Source organism: Callorhinchus milii, unplaced genomic scaffold (genome assembly GCF_018977255.1).
Source record: "Callorhinchus milii isolate IMCB2004 unplaced genomic scaffold, IMCB_Cmil_1.0 Scaffold26, whole genome shotgun sequence".
NCBI lineage: Eukaryota > Metazoa > Chordata > Chondrichthyes > Chimaeriformes > Callorhinchidae > Callorhinchus > Callorhinchus milii.
Genome location: NW_024704767.1, coordinates 34,820 through 51,216, shown reverse-complemented (window position 1 = coordinate 51,216; position 16,397 = coordinate 34,820). Strand labels below are relative to the sequence as shown.

General features: G+C 42.3%; 1 protein-coding gene across 1 annotated transcript; it reads left to right on the top strand.

Moving 5' to 3' along the window:
• The first annotated feature begins 5,209 nt into the window (after nt 1-5,209).
• On the top strand, nt 5,210-9,308 carry parp16 (poly (ADP-ribose) polymerase family, member 16). The gene is made up of 6 exons (XM_007905867.2): nt 5,210-5,457; nt 6,019-6,156; nt 6,605-6,811; nt 7,402-7,573; nt 7,960-8,104; nt 8,345-9,308. The coding sequence occupies exons 1-6, from the start codon at nt 5,275-5,277 to the stop codon at nt 8,487-8,489; spliced, it is 990 nt and encodes a 329-aa protein (XP_007904058.1). The 5' UTR covers nt 5,210-5,274; the 3' UTR covers nt 8,490-9,308.
• The last annotated feature ends 7,089 nt before the right edge of the window (nt 9,309-16,397 follow it).

The following is a 16,397-nucleotide window of genomic DNA, read 5'->3' as shown; positions in this document are numbered from 1 at the left end:
ATATGTTTATCAAGCATCCGCACAGACTGCTAAAACAGAGATAGAACTAAAGTAGAGAGAATATCCACTAAAAAAAACAAACACTTGTTGGGAACTGATCAGAATGGTAAAGTAAGAAAGTAGCAGATCTAAAAGGGAGTTTAGGAAGAACTTATTTCTAAAGAGACTGGTGAGAATGAGGAACTCATTGCCAGAAGCTCTCATTGAAGCAGAAATAATCAATGTGTTTAAGAGAAAATGTTGTGACTGTGTGAGGGAAACGAGGTGAGAGGGGTGGAGGAGAGGGGATTAAGAGGGAAATGGTCATGGACTAGTTGGGCTGAATTGCCTGTTTCCATGCTATAATGTTCTTTCATTAACACTGCACTAAATGCAATGTTGAACAGAAATGCCACAATTACAACATTGCAATGAGCTCTGTGTTAATGAAAGTTCTTTCTCTGAGCTTCTTTGCTAAAAACTAGTTAGTTATTGCCTGTCATTACAGAATGTTCCAGTTAATTATTGTCCCAAGTTTTGATAATCCAAGTAAATGATTAAGAGACTCTCCAATGTAATTATTTGGATTATACACATTTCTAAACACCAACAACGTTTTATCCTAGAAGATATAATATTAATAGTAAAGCCAATTATATTCTCAACATTCAGGTAATTGCCTAAAACAGGCAGACTATCTGAATATTGAGAATAGAAATGACATTATGATTAATAATAATAATCCTGCATTTCGCATCATGCCTTATCATGTTTCGCAGGTGAATGTGGCAGTCAATATGTGCACAGCAATGTCCCACAAACAACCATGAAGTGAATGACTAATTTATTTTAAATGGAGAAACCTAAATGAAGGGAAAAGGCACTGTTACTAAACAGCATTAAAGTTGGAAAGAGTAGGACAGAAGTGAAACAAGTCGAGCAGTGGTTAGGTAATGGCAAGTCTGGGTTTGTGAAAGCCTGTAGGAAGACAAGAAGTCTGAAGGAGGCAAAGATGCTTAATTGAAATATATATATATTATATATATTTGAAGCATCTTGAGACATCTCGAAGATGTGATAAAGCGCTATATCAAATGCAAAGATTATTATAATTATTATATATTATCTATACCATAAACGCTGCTCTATATTTATGTCTCTAAAGATATTGCATATATACAAAACACATTATACATACATGATGATCGTAACAAATATCATTGCAATCAGAATATCCAAAACATACTTGTCACGGACTCCAGTTCTCTTCGGATGGTCTCCAGATCCCCAGAGAGTAAGGAAGTGCAGCCCAGGAAGTCTAGAATTGCTTCTGAATCATTCACATCCAAGTAGCTGGTGACAATGTTGTGAAAGAAACTACGTAAAGCTTTGTGTTCAAGAACAGAACGCGGTGTAAGTGTCTGGGTCTCTCCAGCACCACAGATATGAAGCGCATCTTGTTGACTATGAGGCACAAAGGCAATGGATCTGACTTTCTTTCCATTTAAAGCCTCACCGACTTGTGCTAGAATAGAATCCAATGTGGTAGACTCGTGTGTGTAACTCACCACAGTTACATGTGGCCATGCTGCAGCTGTTATATCAGCCCAATGCTTAACTCCGCAGGAAAGTATCAGAAGTCTTGGTCTAAATAGACTGGACTGTACGCACGGCCTCACTATAGGGCTTTTTCCCTCCGCACATTGTTCTTCATTTATCCTTCGATCAATGGAGACATTGCCTTGGCTCTCTTTGCCGCTGTGTGTTATCCCCTCCCCTGTGCTGTCAGCATTCTCCCCTTTCTCTGTCTCCTTCAACGTGGACCAACGTGGCCGGATTTTGTCCTCAGAAGAATCTGAGACGACCCCACTGTCTGTGAGCATGGATGATCTCCTATCAGTCCCTGCTTGATAACTGCCAGCGATGTGGTTAGGGCCAGACTTTCTGGCAGTGCTGTTCATCCTGAGCTCTGAAATAGCTGAACAGGGTTTGGCCATATCTCCTAAGGAAACTTCTCTGCAGGCTTGAGATGTGTCTCACCATATTAAGCGCTCTGAGATGCTGCTCCATGTGAAGGGCGCTATATTGCAAGTTGTTGTTGTTCTTTCGTTCAGAATTTGCACAATGCACAATGTGTCGCAAATGAAGTTTCCCTGTACATTCCCATCCTCTGGATAGTGTGTAACTCGCTCGATTTAATCTACTTTGTGAATCTCTGCACATGAAGAAGTCCTTTCTTGGAATTGGGAGGAGAGAATGTGATAAACTCAGACAATTCCGGTAAGTACCTTCAATTTAAGAAATACTATGTTAAGAAATAACTCAAAGCTTCAAGGGTAATTATTGTCAGGTGGACTCACTGTTTTTTGTAGGTAAACACACAACCGTTTGTGCCAGCAGGTTCACACAAACAACCATGAAGTAATTCATCTGGTGGACGTGTATGCCATGTTGCCAGGAGAAACTCTCTTCCCTTTTGAAATAGGATCTTTAATGCTGGACAGATCAGGCAGATGAGAAACTCGGTTTAATGGCTCTTTTGAAACAGGATACCTCTGACAATGCAGCACTCACGCAGCACAATTTTGCTTACTCCACACGCCTCTGTTTACCTCGCAGGTAAATAGGGAACCGCATTGTTAGTTGATTGGGGCATCTCTTTCCTGGGATAATAATTGCTTAAAAAAAAATAATAATTTGGTCACTCAATCCACGACTGTTTGTGGGACACTGATGTGCACAATTGGCTGCCGCGTTTTTGCCCACAAAATATACAGTCAATCCACTTTGCAGTATATTCTGTGAAGCTCTTTGAGACGTCTCAACAATGTGATAAGGCGCTATATCAAATGCAAGGATTATTATTACAGTATTATTACCTAGCTTTGTTCTTCATTGTTTGGGATAAAGGCTGAATCCTCCCTGTGTGAAACACCAGAAAGCATTTTTTTATTTTAAAAATAAGAAAAAAATGATTTTACTTTTGAGTTCACTGAGCCATTTGTAATTGATGCATTTAACCTCGTTTTATAAACACATACGCACTCCCCCCAATATCAACGGGCTACGTTTTCCATCCAACAGCAAATGCCTAGCGCTCACTGTGCACTAGTACTGTTGCCTGCAAGAGAAATAAGCAGCACTTGAGCACTACTCACTGACAGCATTCCTGACATCTCCCTTTATATTTTCCTTTCCAATCAATGGGAACGAACTGCAGCCGCTTTTGAGACCCGGCAGGACCTGCAACACAGAAGAAAAGCGTCTCCTGTTACCACAGGCAACCGCCTGGGCCTGGGCCAACGTTATTGTCAATCGCTCAGGAAGTAAGACGGTATGTACAGCACCTACAGCACAGGAGGACAAGGTGTGTGCGGATACTCAGAGCCTACAGGGGGGATTGCAACAAGCACTGCAGGGTGCAATATAAAGGACATATCCTCTCCCTCCATTTCCATTGATCTTTTGGTTTTGTGGTCCTTAAACAGAGTCCCTCCCCCCCCCCCCCCCCACCCACCACCCCAATTAGTCCAAATGTTGAGACCTGCAGCTTATTGATTCATCATAGAATCATAGAATTATACAGCACAGAAGGAGGCCATTCGGCCCACCATGTCTGTGCCGGCTCTTTGCAAAGAGCTATCCAATTCAATCTCACTCCCCCCCCTCCCACCCTCTCTCCCTATAACCCTGCAAACCTGTACTCCCCAAATAATTATCTATTCTTAAAAACAAGTGAGAGAAATTACAGCACTCGCCTCGCAAGCGAGAGGACCCGGGTTCAATTCGTGGCCGGGACACCTCTGTTTACCCAGCAGTAAGTAGGAACCCGGTTGTTAGTCGATTGGCAGATCGCTTTTCCGGGGGTAATAATCCCTTTTTAAAAATTTGGCCACTTTATCCATGACTGTTTGTGGGACACTGCCGTGTGCAATTGCCGCAAGAGGTAATGAATTGAAAACCCTTTACGACCCCCACGTGCTGTAAAATTATGATAAGGACCATCCTTGTGTTTGATATTAGCACCTTGTCACAGGATCAAGCAATTTGGAGGATTTACTGCAATGTGTAGTGACTGTGTGTTTCGTGGGCGAACGCAGCAGCTGATTTGAGCGCAGTAACAGCGTGAAAACAGCCGTGAAGTGAATGAAGAATTCTGTGATTGTAGGATGATTGCTGATATATACCTTTATATATATATATATATATAAAGATTTTCCAGGCGGGGAGAAACCCTGGGCAAGTTTCCTCACTCCACACGCCTCTGCGTACCCAGCAGTAAGTAGGAACCCGGTGGTGCGGGCGATGATCGACTGGCGCACCGCTGTGCGGGGTTAATAAGTCAATCATTTGGTCACTCGATCCGCGACCGTGCGCGGGCGGGCGGGAGGGAGGGACGGACGGACCTCGCTGTGGGCAATCGGCTGCCGCCTTTCGACCCACAACCCGCGCGAGCGGACGAAACCCGACCCGTGTGATCGCGGGGAGCGTTTTGGGACGCCTCGACCACCCGAATAAGGCGCTGCGTCAAAAGGCGAGGGCTGTTGTCATGGTGATCGTTATCGGGAACTGTTATTATTGGCGGGCGGCGACCGCCGAAAAAGAAAGGCCACAAAGTCCACGACCAACTTCAGCGAGTGTACGATGATCTACAGATATATACCTCGTGGAGTCCTGTAGCTCAGTGGTTAGAGCACTCGTTTGCGAGGAGAGACCTGAGTCAATTCCAGCAGAGGCGAAACCTGGGCAGTCCACTCCACACAGAGCCTAATAATAATCCTCCAAAACCAACAACAATAATAAATTGGTCATTTTCAATCTACGACTGTTTGTGGGACATTGCTGTGCGCAATCGGCCGCCGCGTTCGCCCACAAATATACAGTCAATTCACTTTACAGTGTGTTCTGTGAAGCGCTTTGGGACGTCCTCCCGACGTGAAAAGCGCTGTATCAAATGCGAGGATTATGATTATTATTATTATTATATATGTGTATATATTAATGATTTCCATCCATACTATATATTACCACAGAGCTTCCAGCTGAGGGGAGAGGGGCGGGGCATTTGTGGCTTGGCGTAGCCATGGTTACGGTGGGGGTGGAGCTAGCGCCGGAAGCGGACGTGACGTATGTGTACGGCGGCGGCGGCGGCGGTGGTGGATGGTCGACGGTTACCTGGGCGGCCGCGGCCTTTGGTGCTGTCAGCGCGGGCGGGGCGGGGCGGGGCCGGGCCGGGGGGTGGTGGTGGTGGTGGTGCGGTGCAGTCGGCCTGTCCCGCTTCCCAAAGGGCTATCGATGCAGCAGCGGCGGCGGCAGCTCGGGGAGGCGGTGGAGGGGAACCTGAGGAGGGACCTGGTGGCCGCCGACCTCAAGTGCAGCCTCTTCGTCTCCGCCCTGCAGAGCTACCGGCGGGACTCGGTGCTCAGGCCCTTCCCCTCCGCCTACATCAGCCGCGACAGCAAGGACTTCGATGCTCTGGTGAGTGGGCCAAGGCCTCAGGGGTCTCTCTCTCGGGCCTTTGGGGGAGTTATACCCAATGGATATCCTGTGTGTGTGTGTGTGGGGAGAGATGTATCGTATAATATTATTATCGTCTATCAAATGACACTAATAATCTTCCTCTGCGTTCAACGGGTCCCGGGCGCCCCACCCGTCGGGTCTCCGCGACGTCTCGAAGCGCCTCGCGGGACGTCCCGCGCCGTGCAGTTTAGTTTAGTTGACTGCGCGACGTGCGGGCGCAGTGCGCGAGACGACCGCGCACAGCGACGTCCCTCCCACGAGCAGTCGTGGATCGAGTGACCCCCAATTTGTTGTTATCATTTTTTTGTAAGGAACTATTCCTTCTGCCCCCTCCCCGCCTTCTGGCAAAGCGATCCGCCAGTCCGACTAACAACCGGGCTCCTACTCCTAACAAAGTTTGCTTTGTTAGTGGGTTTTTTTTTGTTGCTGTCAAGCGGTTGATCTTGAAGACACTGGAGTTGTAAAGGACACCATTGGGGTCACGTTTGTTTGTGAACTAAAAGTTGTGTCTTTCCGTAGCTTGCCGATGCCCAGGACCTGCCAAACTTAAAACAGCTGCTGCATTCTGGTATTGTCCCACGTGATAGAACCCTGGAACTTCTAAGCTGGGTCTGTTTGTCAAAAAATCTGAGCATCAAAAGCCTGCCAAAGGAAGAGGTAAGAATCACTTCCCCCTCCGCCGAAAGCTTTGTTCAAACTTGATAAGAAGCGAGACTAGAATTGGCACCTGGGGTTGGGTGGGGTGGAGGAGGGATGACCGTAGGAGAAGAGAGAAAAGAAGAAGCGGTTAACCATTTTTTTCAGGCCGCATTTGTAAGTCAAGTGCCTTGAACCACAACAACAAAATTACATTCGTACAACGCCTTTAATGTCGGAAGGAGGCACCCACGTGAAAGGTGAGTTTGCAACACTGCTGTTGTACCAACACTTAGAAATGTCTGTTTTTTCCAACTGCTGTTTGGTCGGGAACAGTACTTTTGGGGAGATATCAGAGGCATGAAGTGAAATAAGTCTGTAACCTAACAACCCCCCCCCCCACCCCCCACCATTGCGAAATCAGGATTTGTGGTTTGATATTCTTTCTGTGATTTTCTTTGTGACGTAGTATGAAGAAATCCAGGAACTCACCAGGATCACCGCATCTACTGCTGCTGTCCCTGACTACCTGTTTGAGATCATCTACTGTGATCAGATGAATGCCAAGTTTGAGGAAACCAAGGGAGACCAAGGTGTTATCTATGCATTTCACGGAAGCCGGCTTGAGAACTTTTATTCCATCGTTCACAGTGGCCTGCAGTGTCACCTCAACAAGGTCAGTAATTCGACTTGCATAGTAACTTCCGTGCATGTGGTGAACATTGTTTATTTAAAGCAACTTTCCATTAAAAGTGGAGAATAAAATATTGGGCAGAAATCTGAGTAGGTTTGGTCGCATCGTGACCTTAGTTGTGCTGCAAGGTTATGCTACTTATTAGAAGAGTAGAAATATGTGTATCACCTCTATTCCGCACTTTATCTGCAGTTGCTTAGACAGTGTTGACCCTTTCCTCTTCACTACATCCTTTATGCTTGGTTTTACGCACAGTAAGTTCCCATAACCATGAAGTGAATGACACCATTCTATTTGGAGGTTGTTGGCCAGGATACCAGGAAAAACTCCATTCTCTTTTCGAATCCTCACATGTGATCTTTAACGTCCGCCTATACAGGCAAATTGGACCTAAGTTTAATGTTTGATCCAAGAACAGCAAATCTTGACAATGTAGCTTCCCCCAGGAATCCACCAGAGAATCAGCCCATACCATAAACAAAACTGATAGTGAAAGTCTCAATTTAGTTTTGTTTTTGATTTAAATGAAACCTTGGTGGTGTCTCTTTCAACTGTTGTTCTTTTCTTTCTAGACTTCTCTTTTTGGTGAAGGAACCTACCTGACCAGTGATCTGAGTTTGGCACTTCTCTACAGCCCTCATGGTAACGGATGGCACCAGAGCCTATTGGGACCCCTCCTTAGCTGTGTCGCTGTTTGTGAGATAATTGACCATCCAGATGTTAAGTGTCAAGTGAAAGGAAAAGGTAGCAATTATTATTTATTTTCAATCATTAGATACATGGTTCACAAGCAAAATGACTGATGTGCTGTTAGACTTATCTTAAATTAAACCTGAGATGCCTAAGGCATGGCTCTTACCAACCCAGCAACTAATATTTACTGGACATTAGGTAAAGCAGGGTGTGTCCCTCCAGAGAGTGAGTATGCAATACATTCCAGACAAAAGAAAAATTCAATGTGGAGGTGATGTGCAATTTCCTACTCCTCCACGCTATTTTAAGAGAAATGTTGGAGATAGTGGGTTTTTTTTTCAGTTGTCCCTTATTATATTCAATTATGCAGTATTATATGAAATGTTCTGTATATTCTCCATTGAGGTGCAAGCCTATTTTGCTGTTCGTTTGTCCAGATGCAGGCGGCATTGACAGAAGAAGAGCGAGGGTGAAAAACAGCGAAGGGGGTGATGTCCCACAAAAATACTTTGTGGTCACAAATAACCAGCTTCTAAGAGTGAAATATCTGTTAATTTATTCTGAAAAACTCCATCGAAGAAGGTAAATACCACTTTCTTGCATGTTGTATTTGATGTGACACTGAAAGGGTCATTTACCCTAAGAAAAATAAAATCTTTAATAAACCGTAAAATACGTATACCATTGTAATGTATACCAAACAATTTCAGACGTAATGTTTTTTTGAAAAAAACTTCAATATGTTCTTTTTTTAAAAAAAATCTAACACACAAAACCATTTGCCTCCCGTGGTTTGTATAACTCTCTGTGTCGTTGTTCCAGAGCCACAAAGCGACCCTCTTGGATCTCCCGGCATCGTTTCATAGTCATGATGATGATGTATTTGTTGCTCCTGATCATTATCGGTGCCTGTAACTCGCCAGCCTTCCAGTTTTACTGGAATCGACTCCTCGAGTCAAAGAGATGAACTTATTCCCGCAGCTTTGTCTGCTGACTTGAGACTTTTTCATGCACTGCTGTCTCCACCTGATGCCTTAGATACCACTGTTCCAGAAAGGTGCGTGCGTGGACCAATAATAACTTACCAAATTCTGTTGACAAATTCTTGTGCCAAGAACATTATCGATTTGTATTTCCAGCCCCACAGCTGTTCTGCTCCCAACTTTTACGCTGCACTTAGTTCGAAATAGATGAAGTACCACCACAATTCCAGGGCATTTTTAGTACTTTTCTGTATTTTAACGTTTCAGGACTAATTGTGCTGGGAAATGGAACTCTTTTCTCCCCAGCTTTCCGTCAGGTACTAATACTATACTAAACATGATTCAGGCATAGGATCATGTATCTTTTGCACTTCGACTACCAGCCTTGGCGGTAACTTAACTTGGAAGACAACTCTCAGATCCAAATGGCACACCTATAGTTTTGGGAGTTTATCTGTTACTGACTGTCACTTCATTGCTTTCTGGCCTAGGACAGCCTTTGGAGAGAGGAGAGACCACTGCAGCCCAAGATAAGGACAGTGTCTGGGCCTTCAACTGTAGCCTCTCAGTTGTACGACGCACCTTGTGTTGACAAATATTTCTACAGGAATAGCTAAGGTGTTTTTGCTTCGTCTGTTCTTCGCAATGTCTGCATGAAATGTAACAGGTACTCTGCTGTTAAAGCAGAAGCACTAACTCACTATCGGTCTTTCTGTTGTTTGTTTTGTCACTGCTACTTTCTAAACCTCAAATGTAACACAAACACGTGTTGTGAGTAAATAAAGTGAGGGTGCAGTGTGAAATATTGCAGTATGTTATGTATCGTTGTACCATTGTATTGAAACACTTAAGTGCGATTGATCACAAGGCCATCACATCCCAGGATTTTTTTAATCAACATCAATGTTCATGGTTTTCGGGGAGTGATATCAACAGGCAGTAAAACAGCCAGAAGCCAGAAAGAACAGCCTACTTAACTTGATGGTCAGCAGTCCCCCACTGCTCAAATATAAATGCTTAGCTTCAAAATATGCTTGCCAAAGAGCAATACATCAGATGACAACAAGGTTAGGCTTGGCTATGATGCACTCTCGTGGTTGAAGAACCACCAACGCTCCCTGTATTAAGTTGACACATGAAGCGCAACTATTGAGTAAGATTTTAGAGGACAGTTAGGGCCTATAGCAGCTTCAGCGCCTTGGGACGTCTTCCCAGTGTGAAAGGCACTCTATAAATGCAATTTGTTTTTGTTACAGAACTGTAAACAGCAAAGTATCTGAGTCCCTCAGGAGAGCAGGGGAGAATAAATTGGCCAGAAAGAAACAAAAAAGCCTAACAGATTTAATACCAAGCCCTTTTACATAGCCTTGTGCTATGTTATGACTGTTTGTGGAGTCATGTAGCTTAGTGGTTAGAGCACACGCCTCGCAAGCAAGAGGATCTGAGTTTGATTCCCAGGCAGAGAGAAATGTTGGGCAAGTTTCCTTACTTCACATGCCTCTGTTTACCTAGCAGTAAGTAGAAGTCTGGTGGCTAATTGATTGGCGGATCGTTTTCGGGGGTTAATACTCCCTTCATAAATAAATAAATCAATAAAATAATAATGTCACTCAATTCATGACTGTTTGTGAGACACTGCTGTGCGCAATTGGCTGGCCCGTTTCGCCCACAAAATATACAGTCAATTCGCTTTACATTGTATTCTGTGAAGCACTTTGAAACGTCTCGGTGATGTGACAAGACGCTATATCAAATGCAAGGATTATTATTATGATGTGTGGCTATAAACTCTGACCACCATGTTGCTGCAGAATAATACTGTAGCTGGAGTGTTTGACCTGCCACGTTGTCTTGTAATTCAAGACTCTTCTTGGCAGGGCTATGTTGAATTTTATACTGTTCAGTATGAATTATAAACTGATTTTACACAGAGCCTGAACTCCGATACCTTTCTACAGATCTTTTTAAAATGCAGTCAGCATTAAATAATTTTGTGAGCACAGAGAGAGAATAAATTATTGACGATGGTTTGTATCTTGGCTCTGACTTGCACTGTGAAGATAATTTGATGTCTGGCTGATGGCTGAAGTGCTGGCACGATACCACCATATTGAGTAACCAGTTTATTAACAGCATTAAAAATTTATTGTGCGGAGACATAGATTAAACTTTAACAGGTGCTGGATTGGGGACTCAGACAGCAATGATTCTGCAGCTCCAGAAACCAGGGTGTTTCTGCTAACGGAGTTGGTCTATAATTATCTTCTATGGTATTTAAAACAATAAAGAGTTTCAGAAAGGAACCAGACAATGCATGTCAACCAAAGGATTCACGGTTATTGGGTTTAGAGAGAGATGCATTGAGGGGGTAGTGTGAGTTCTTCAACACTTGTTATACTGTATTTTAAGGTGTATTTCTTGAATGTCATACAAAGTTCCTCATATTGCTGATCTGTTGTTCAATTTTGTGACACTAAATCCAAACAGGTTAACCTAAACCCTTGTTATCTTTGAATACAATACCTGCTTATTCAGATTTTGCCTGTTTACCGAACTTACAAAGAGCTTTGAGAAGCATCCATTGTTTGAAGGATCCATCATTCTGGATGGTGTACATATTCTATCTGTCACGATCAAACAGTCCGATTAGCCTTCTGAAGGCTTGACAGAGGTGTGAAGCGTAGCATGTGTTTTATGCACAATAAAACTCGCACTTGACTGTTTTTTGGTGAACGCTGCATCCCAAAGTGCTTCACGGGTAGTTACTGTCAAGTGTAATGACGGTTTTGAGTAGGCAATGTCGGCCACCAAAGCAAAAAGGTGCCTTAACTGTAAATCTCAGTCGAGCACTCCCCCTGTGTGAATTTTTGTCCCCCATTTGTCCATTCCATCATCCTTATTAGCGCTGAGCAGGATGGAATGTTTGCAATGACTTTTGAGCAATTGTTTTATTTGATTCTCCGGAATGAGACTGCCTCAACCTCATTCCATTTATATCGCGAACAAAGAGAGGATTTTCGCGCACTCTGTTCAAGCTGGATTCAAAGACAGACCTCCAAAATGAGCAAGCATTGTACTAACCTCGCCACACTAACACTTAGAATAAATATTTTTGATATTTACTGTACATAAAGATAAATACAGGTGATTGCTACATTGTGGATGTTTTCCAGGCTATTCAGACCTTTACAGTTATTTCCTGTAGTTGTTTTGATCTCTTTGAAAACCGCTACTTTCAGTTCAATGTTAATTGTGAGTCCGGTTTCACTGTAACTTGCCAGAAAATAACCAAATAAACTTCTGTATGAAGCTTTTGAAACTTTCCTGTTACTTTAAGCACTCAAGATGTCCCAGCAACTTTATTGTGTTGTCTTTACACATGCCTATTCTAGCCTGATTGTTTAATTGTTTATTTAATTGAGTGATGGTCAGCTGAAATGTCCGATGTTCTATTGTTCCACATTTAAGAAATTACTAATCCACGAGAGTAAGTTTAGTTTTGCACAACCTGCGAATCCATTTTTACAGCCTCCATGTCCTGCGGGTAAATCTGCCGGATTACTTCAACGTTTATGTAGAAACTACACTGTAACCTAGCTTTGCATTTCCATTGCGAAATGGAGCACTGCTGTTTTATTGTTCGATGCCAATGTCCTCAGAGCGGTTCCTTACTCAAGCAGACTCACCAATCAGTTATTTAATGCCGCTGTTTCATTTGTGATCCTTGGCTGCAGTTGCATTGTAAAATGGAAGCAATTGCACCCTGCCCAGGGTTCCTGGCTCTGTGTCTGACCTTGCAAGCTTTGACTAAATGAATGCACTCTGCTCTCTCCATCAATGCCTGTTGTTCGAATGAGAGATCCTCACAAAGTGAGACTCGTTGACACTATCTGAACGTGAAGTGATTTGGTCATTAATTTTGGATTATTGACCGTCACTGAATGTTTTCAGTACATGAAAGACTGTTGAATAACTTTGAAATTGGTTAACTGAAGGCTGTTATGTTAAGGTGCCATTTATTGCACTCTGAAACTTTCTTGATTTTATGAGCTCATCTGTCCTGACTGAGCAGTGACCAATTAAACTGTTTAGGAGCCAATATGGGTTAGGACAAGATTGCTGAATGCTGACAGTCCTATGGTCTGCAGTAATAATAATCTGTGAATTTGATACAGCACTTTATCGTGTTGAAGCGTCTCAAATTGCTTCACAGAATCGAGGAAAGTGGTAGTGTATTTAGTAGGCAAAATACATTTTATGGTTGTTTTATCATTCTGAGCCCTTCAGTGTTGCTAGCTAAAGGCAAAAGTGATGGAATTCTTTGCAGTTTATTGCATCCTGTGAAGATCAAGCTGTGCCTTTGCTGGGTTGAGATATAAAGCACGTATGTTAATCTTTAAGGAAAGTCAAACTCGAGCCAGAATTGTCCAAAACGCTTCCAACAGCTGCAGATGTTTTTGTAGTCCCACAGGCCCAGTCTGGGACAGCGGGGTGTTTGGAAATATATCATTACACACAGTTATGTGCTTACATTGAAAACAGAAGTTTTTATTTCTCACCCACATACATTTGGTATTGCTCTACTGTATTTTGTAGAATAGTTAAGTGACTGCATGGAAAAAGACAAAATCTTCTCGCCTGGTTTATCGAGCAATATATAGAAATATATAGCTAAATAAAATCCTGCTGCATCTTTTCCAAGGCTCATTTCCAGTTCTTTGTATCCTTTGTATTTTTCACTGAGTGTGAGAGACACAAATATTCACATTGTGCTTAAACTTGCAGTTTGGTGTCAGTGGATTGCTTTTTGCATTGACACCATACGGCTGATCTTGAAAATGTTTGAGTCCGAGTGCAAATCCCAACATGTGATGTGATAATGATCACTGCAGATACCTATTACATTACATGTGGCAATCTTCACCCTACAGATTGTAAACCGAAATATAATGCTCATTAAAATTGATATAGCGCCTATAACATCAACTGTTTCAAAGCTATGTATGTTCAGGCAAATACAGCATTGAATTTAACTTATGAGCTCCCAGTGAATGGACTTGAGTTAGGGTTCTAAAATGGCACTGGGTTGATCTGTTTTTGACTGCCATTCAGTTAATGTCACTATTACGTCATGTTATCTTTGGATTTCCTCAAATTTCCACCCATTTCGCTCTCAATGAGAACTGTTTTTAATACTGTATATAATATTGACACTTCTAACTAAAGCCTTTTGTCATTTGTGAAAGAACAGACAAAAGTGCATTGTCAGCTTCAAAGTTACGCTGGCGATATTGCTCACTTTGAAAGTTAGTTAAATTGTATTTGTATTTGCGCAGAATAAAGATTAGAAATGATATCCTTTCAAATCACTGGCACCATTGTAAATCTGAATATTGCAGTGCCTTTTGCCTCAATAGCACTCTAATGAGTTCCCGGCCAATGTCATCATATTGCATTGGCCTAACAATGAACACACTGTGGAATCCAAGCTATAAACTATGACTTTCACAAAAGTCTTCCAGCTCTCAATGCATGGTCGAGAAAAACTTAACATAATGAATTCCATTTCGATTAATGATTCCACCAAGACTATTGTAATCAGTGGGTGAGGCCAAGAACAAGTCTGAATAGAAAAGGGGCTAGATATGTATTACTGTGAAGGAATCAGAACACACTTCAAACAGATTGAGTGTAAGGGGAGTGATATATTATAAAAGAATTTAGACATGGTCTAATTAAACTGTATAAAGTCTTAGGTGTATAAGGCGTTTAAGGAATAGCCGAGTATAGGAGAGGGGAGTAGCAGTTTGTTTTAAGCACATGTCACTGATTTAATTAGCATCGCCCGTTGTTACAATGGACATTTCATACACAGAGTAAACATTGCAATAAACTGAAACGAGCAGAAACAGCAGTTTCATTTCGGCGTTCAAAAAAAGTTATTGTCTAAAACCACGAAATTTGAGTGCAGTCACGACGTAATCATTTCCATTTAAAAAAAAATAATTCTCGGCCGATATCTGTACCCTCGCATTTCTGAACTTAGAATGCCTTCGACTGGGTAGCGCCGACTATACTGCACGACCACCCTACGTGGTACAGCTTTGACAGTGGAGAACCAAAGCAGCAGGAAGGTAAAGATCCCTTTGTCTTTAGCCCTAAATTTTAATTCTTCTGAGCCCTCCTTATACGTGGGACAGAACACCAGCCTGCAGGTCACAACTCTCACAGACGTGTCAGCTTTCAAGCGTGCCGCACATGTCGCGCACTTTCACATTCCATCTCATACTCGGTGGCTGTTAGAGTCTGGCTTTGCACTCACTTGGAGTAAGTGAATTGATATGGCTCATTGAGCAGGGTCATCCATCTGGATTTTTCAACTTCTTTTTTCAATAAATCTCATTCGCAACAACTTTAAAAAGTTGCCCTTTTTCTGTCGTAAAACGGAGAAGCATTTCACAAACTATTTGCATGTGGCTCAAAGCTTGGCCTTAACATCACTTGAAATTGCTGCGAGGAGGTTGTTGTTACAAGTGGTTCTGCGGCAGATAAATGGACTCTGATTCACATTCAGTCTCGTGTGTCATTTACAGTAACTTTGGGACTCACTTCAATACGGTTGGATATATCTGTTGGGACTTAAAGAGGAAGAACTTGTGTTTTTATCACATTAAAATGTCTCGAAAAGGGTTTTACAGTAACTGCATTTTGAAGGCAACCGCAGCAGCCATTTTGTGCATTTTGAGTAGACAAAAGAAGGCTTATTCAGTAAACGTACGGACCTTGACCTTTGGCAGCAAGCGTATATTTTCTACATCTGTTGGTGAATAAATCAACTTTTACACTTAGAATGTGTGAGTAACCGATGTCTCGGCCAAAGACACATTTTTTTNCAAAGCTTTGTGTTTCTCAATCAATTGTTTTATAACCGCCTCCAGTCTGATTGTGACAAATCACTCACTTCATTTCGAGAAACATTAACAACCTGGTCCTATTCTCATGGCAAAAGACATCTGCTATTTGGGTTCTTTGCCATGACTTGGATCTCAAATTACTGTGTATGATTCAAATGTTTCCAAAGGCAAAATAGCCCACAGAGACTCAAAAGAGGGATCCCATTGAGATATTTTACAGGCTGTGCTGACAGACTCATCTCAAATGATAGAAATGTTCACATTCGCACATTTTCCCTCTTCAGCGCTCTCTTCTGTTTGAGGTGCATCGTTTTGAGATGAATGAGCCCTTCAGAACTCTACCAGGTACCAAACTGAGTTTGTCTGTAGTAAACGGCAATATGAGTCCCTACAGGGAGCAGAGCGTTTCCATTGTATAGAACAGGTTAACATTCCAGAGTATCTATGTCTTCTCTGTGCGCTTGTGAAAATGCCAAAATTCATATTGAACAGGTTTCATAGTAAAAACCCATTTAGGGTGAATTCATTGCAGCTCTTAGACAAGTCTGGTAGCTTGGTAGTTACTAGCTTGGGTTCTATAAAGTTCAGTTCCTTCCTTGGATTACATTCACTCGAGAGACTAATGATGACACAAAAAGTTTTATAAATGACCATTAAAGTACAGCTGTGTTTGCCTCCGTAGTCCATATTTCTTTGAATGAACTCGTTCACTCATCGTACGTGATCTTTAACTAAACAGTACTACAAAAACTAGAATAATAATCCTTCGACCAATAATCTTTGGATTTGAAATGTTGCCCATAACGTCAAAACATCTCAAAACACTTCATATGGAATTGCTATATTTTTAATGTGGAGACAATTTACACACAGCAATGTACCACAAACAGGTATGAAGTGAACGTTAAATTTTATCTGGAGATTTATTGACCAGGACACCGGGAGAAACTACCTTCTCTTTTCAAATAAGATATTAGC

Coding starts and splice junctions, on each gene's coding strand:
- parp16 (XM_007905867.2), top strand. CDS start 5,275: ATGCAGCAGCGGCGGCGGCAGCTCGGGGAGGCGGTGGAGGGGAACCTG. Junction 6,157..6,604: donor AAAGCCTGCCAAAGGAAGAG/GTAAGAATCACT, acceptor TTTGTGACGTAG/TATGAAGAAATCCAGGAACT. Junction 7,574..7,959: donor GTGTCAAGTGAAAGGAAAAG/GTAGCAATTATT, acceptor TCGTTTGTCCAG/ATGCAGGCGGCATTGACAGA.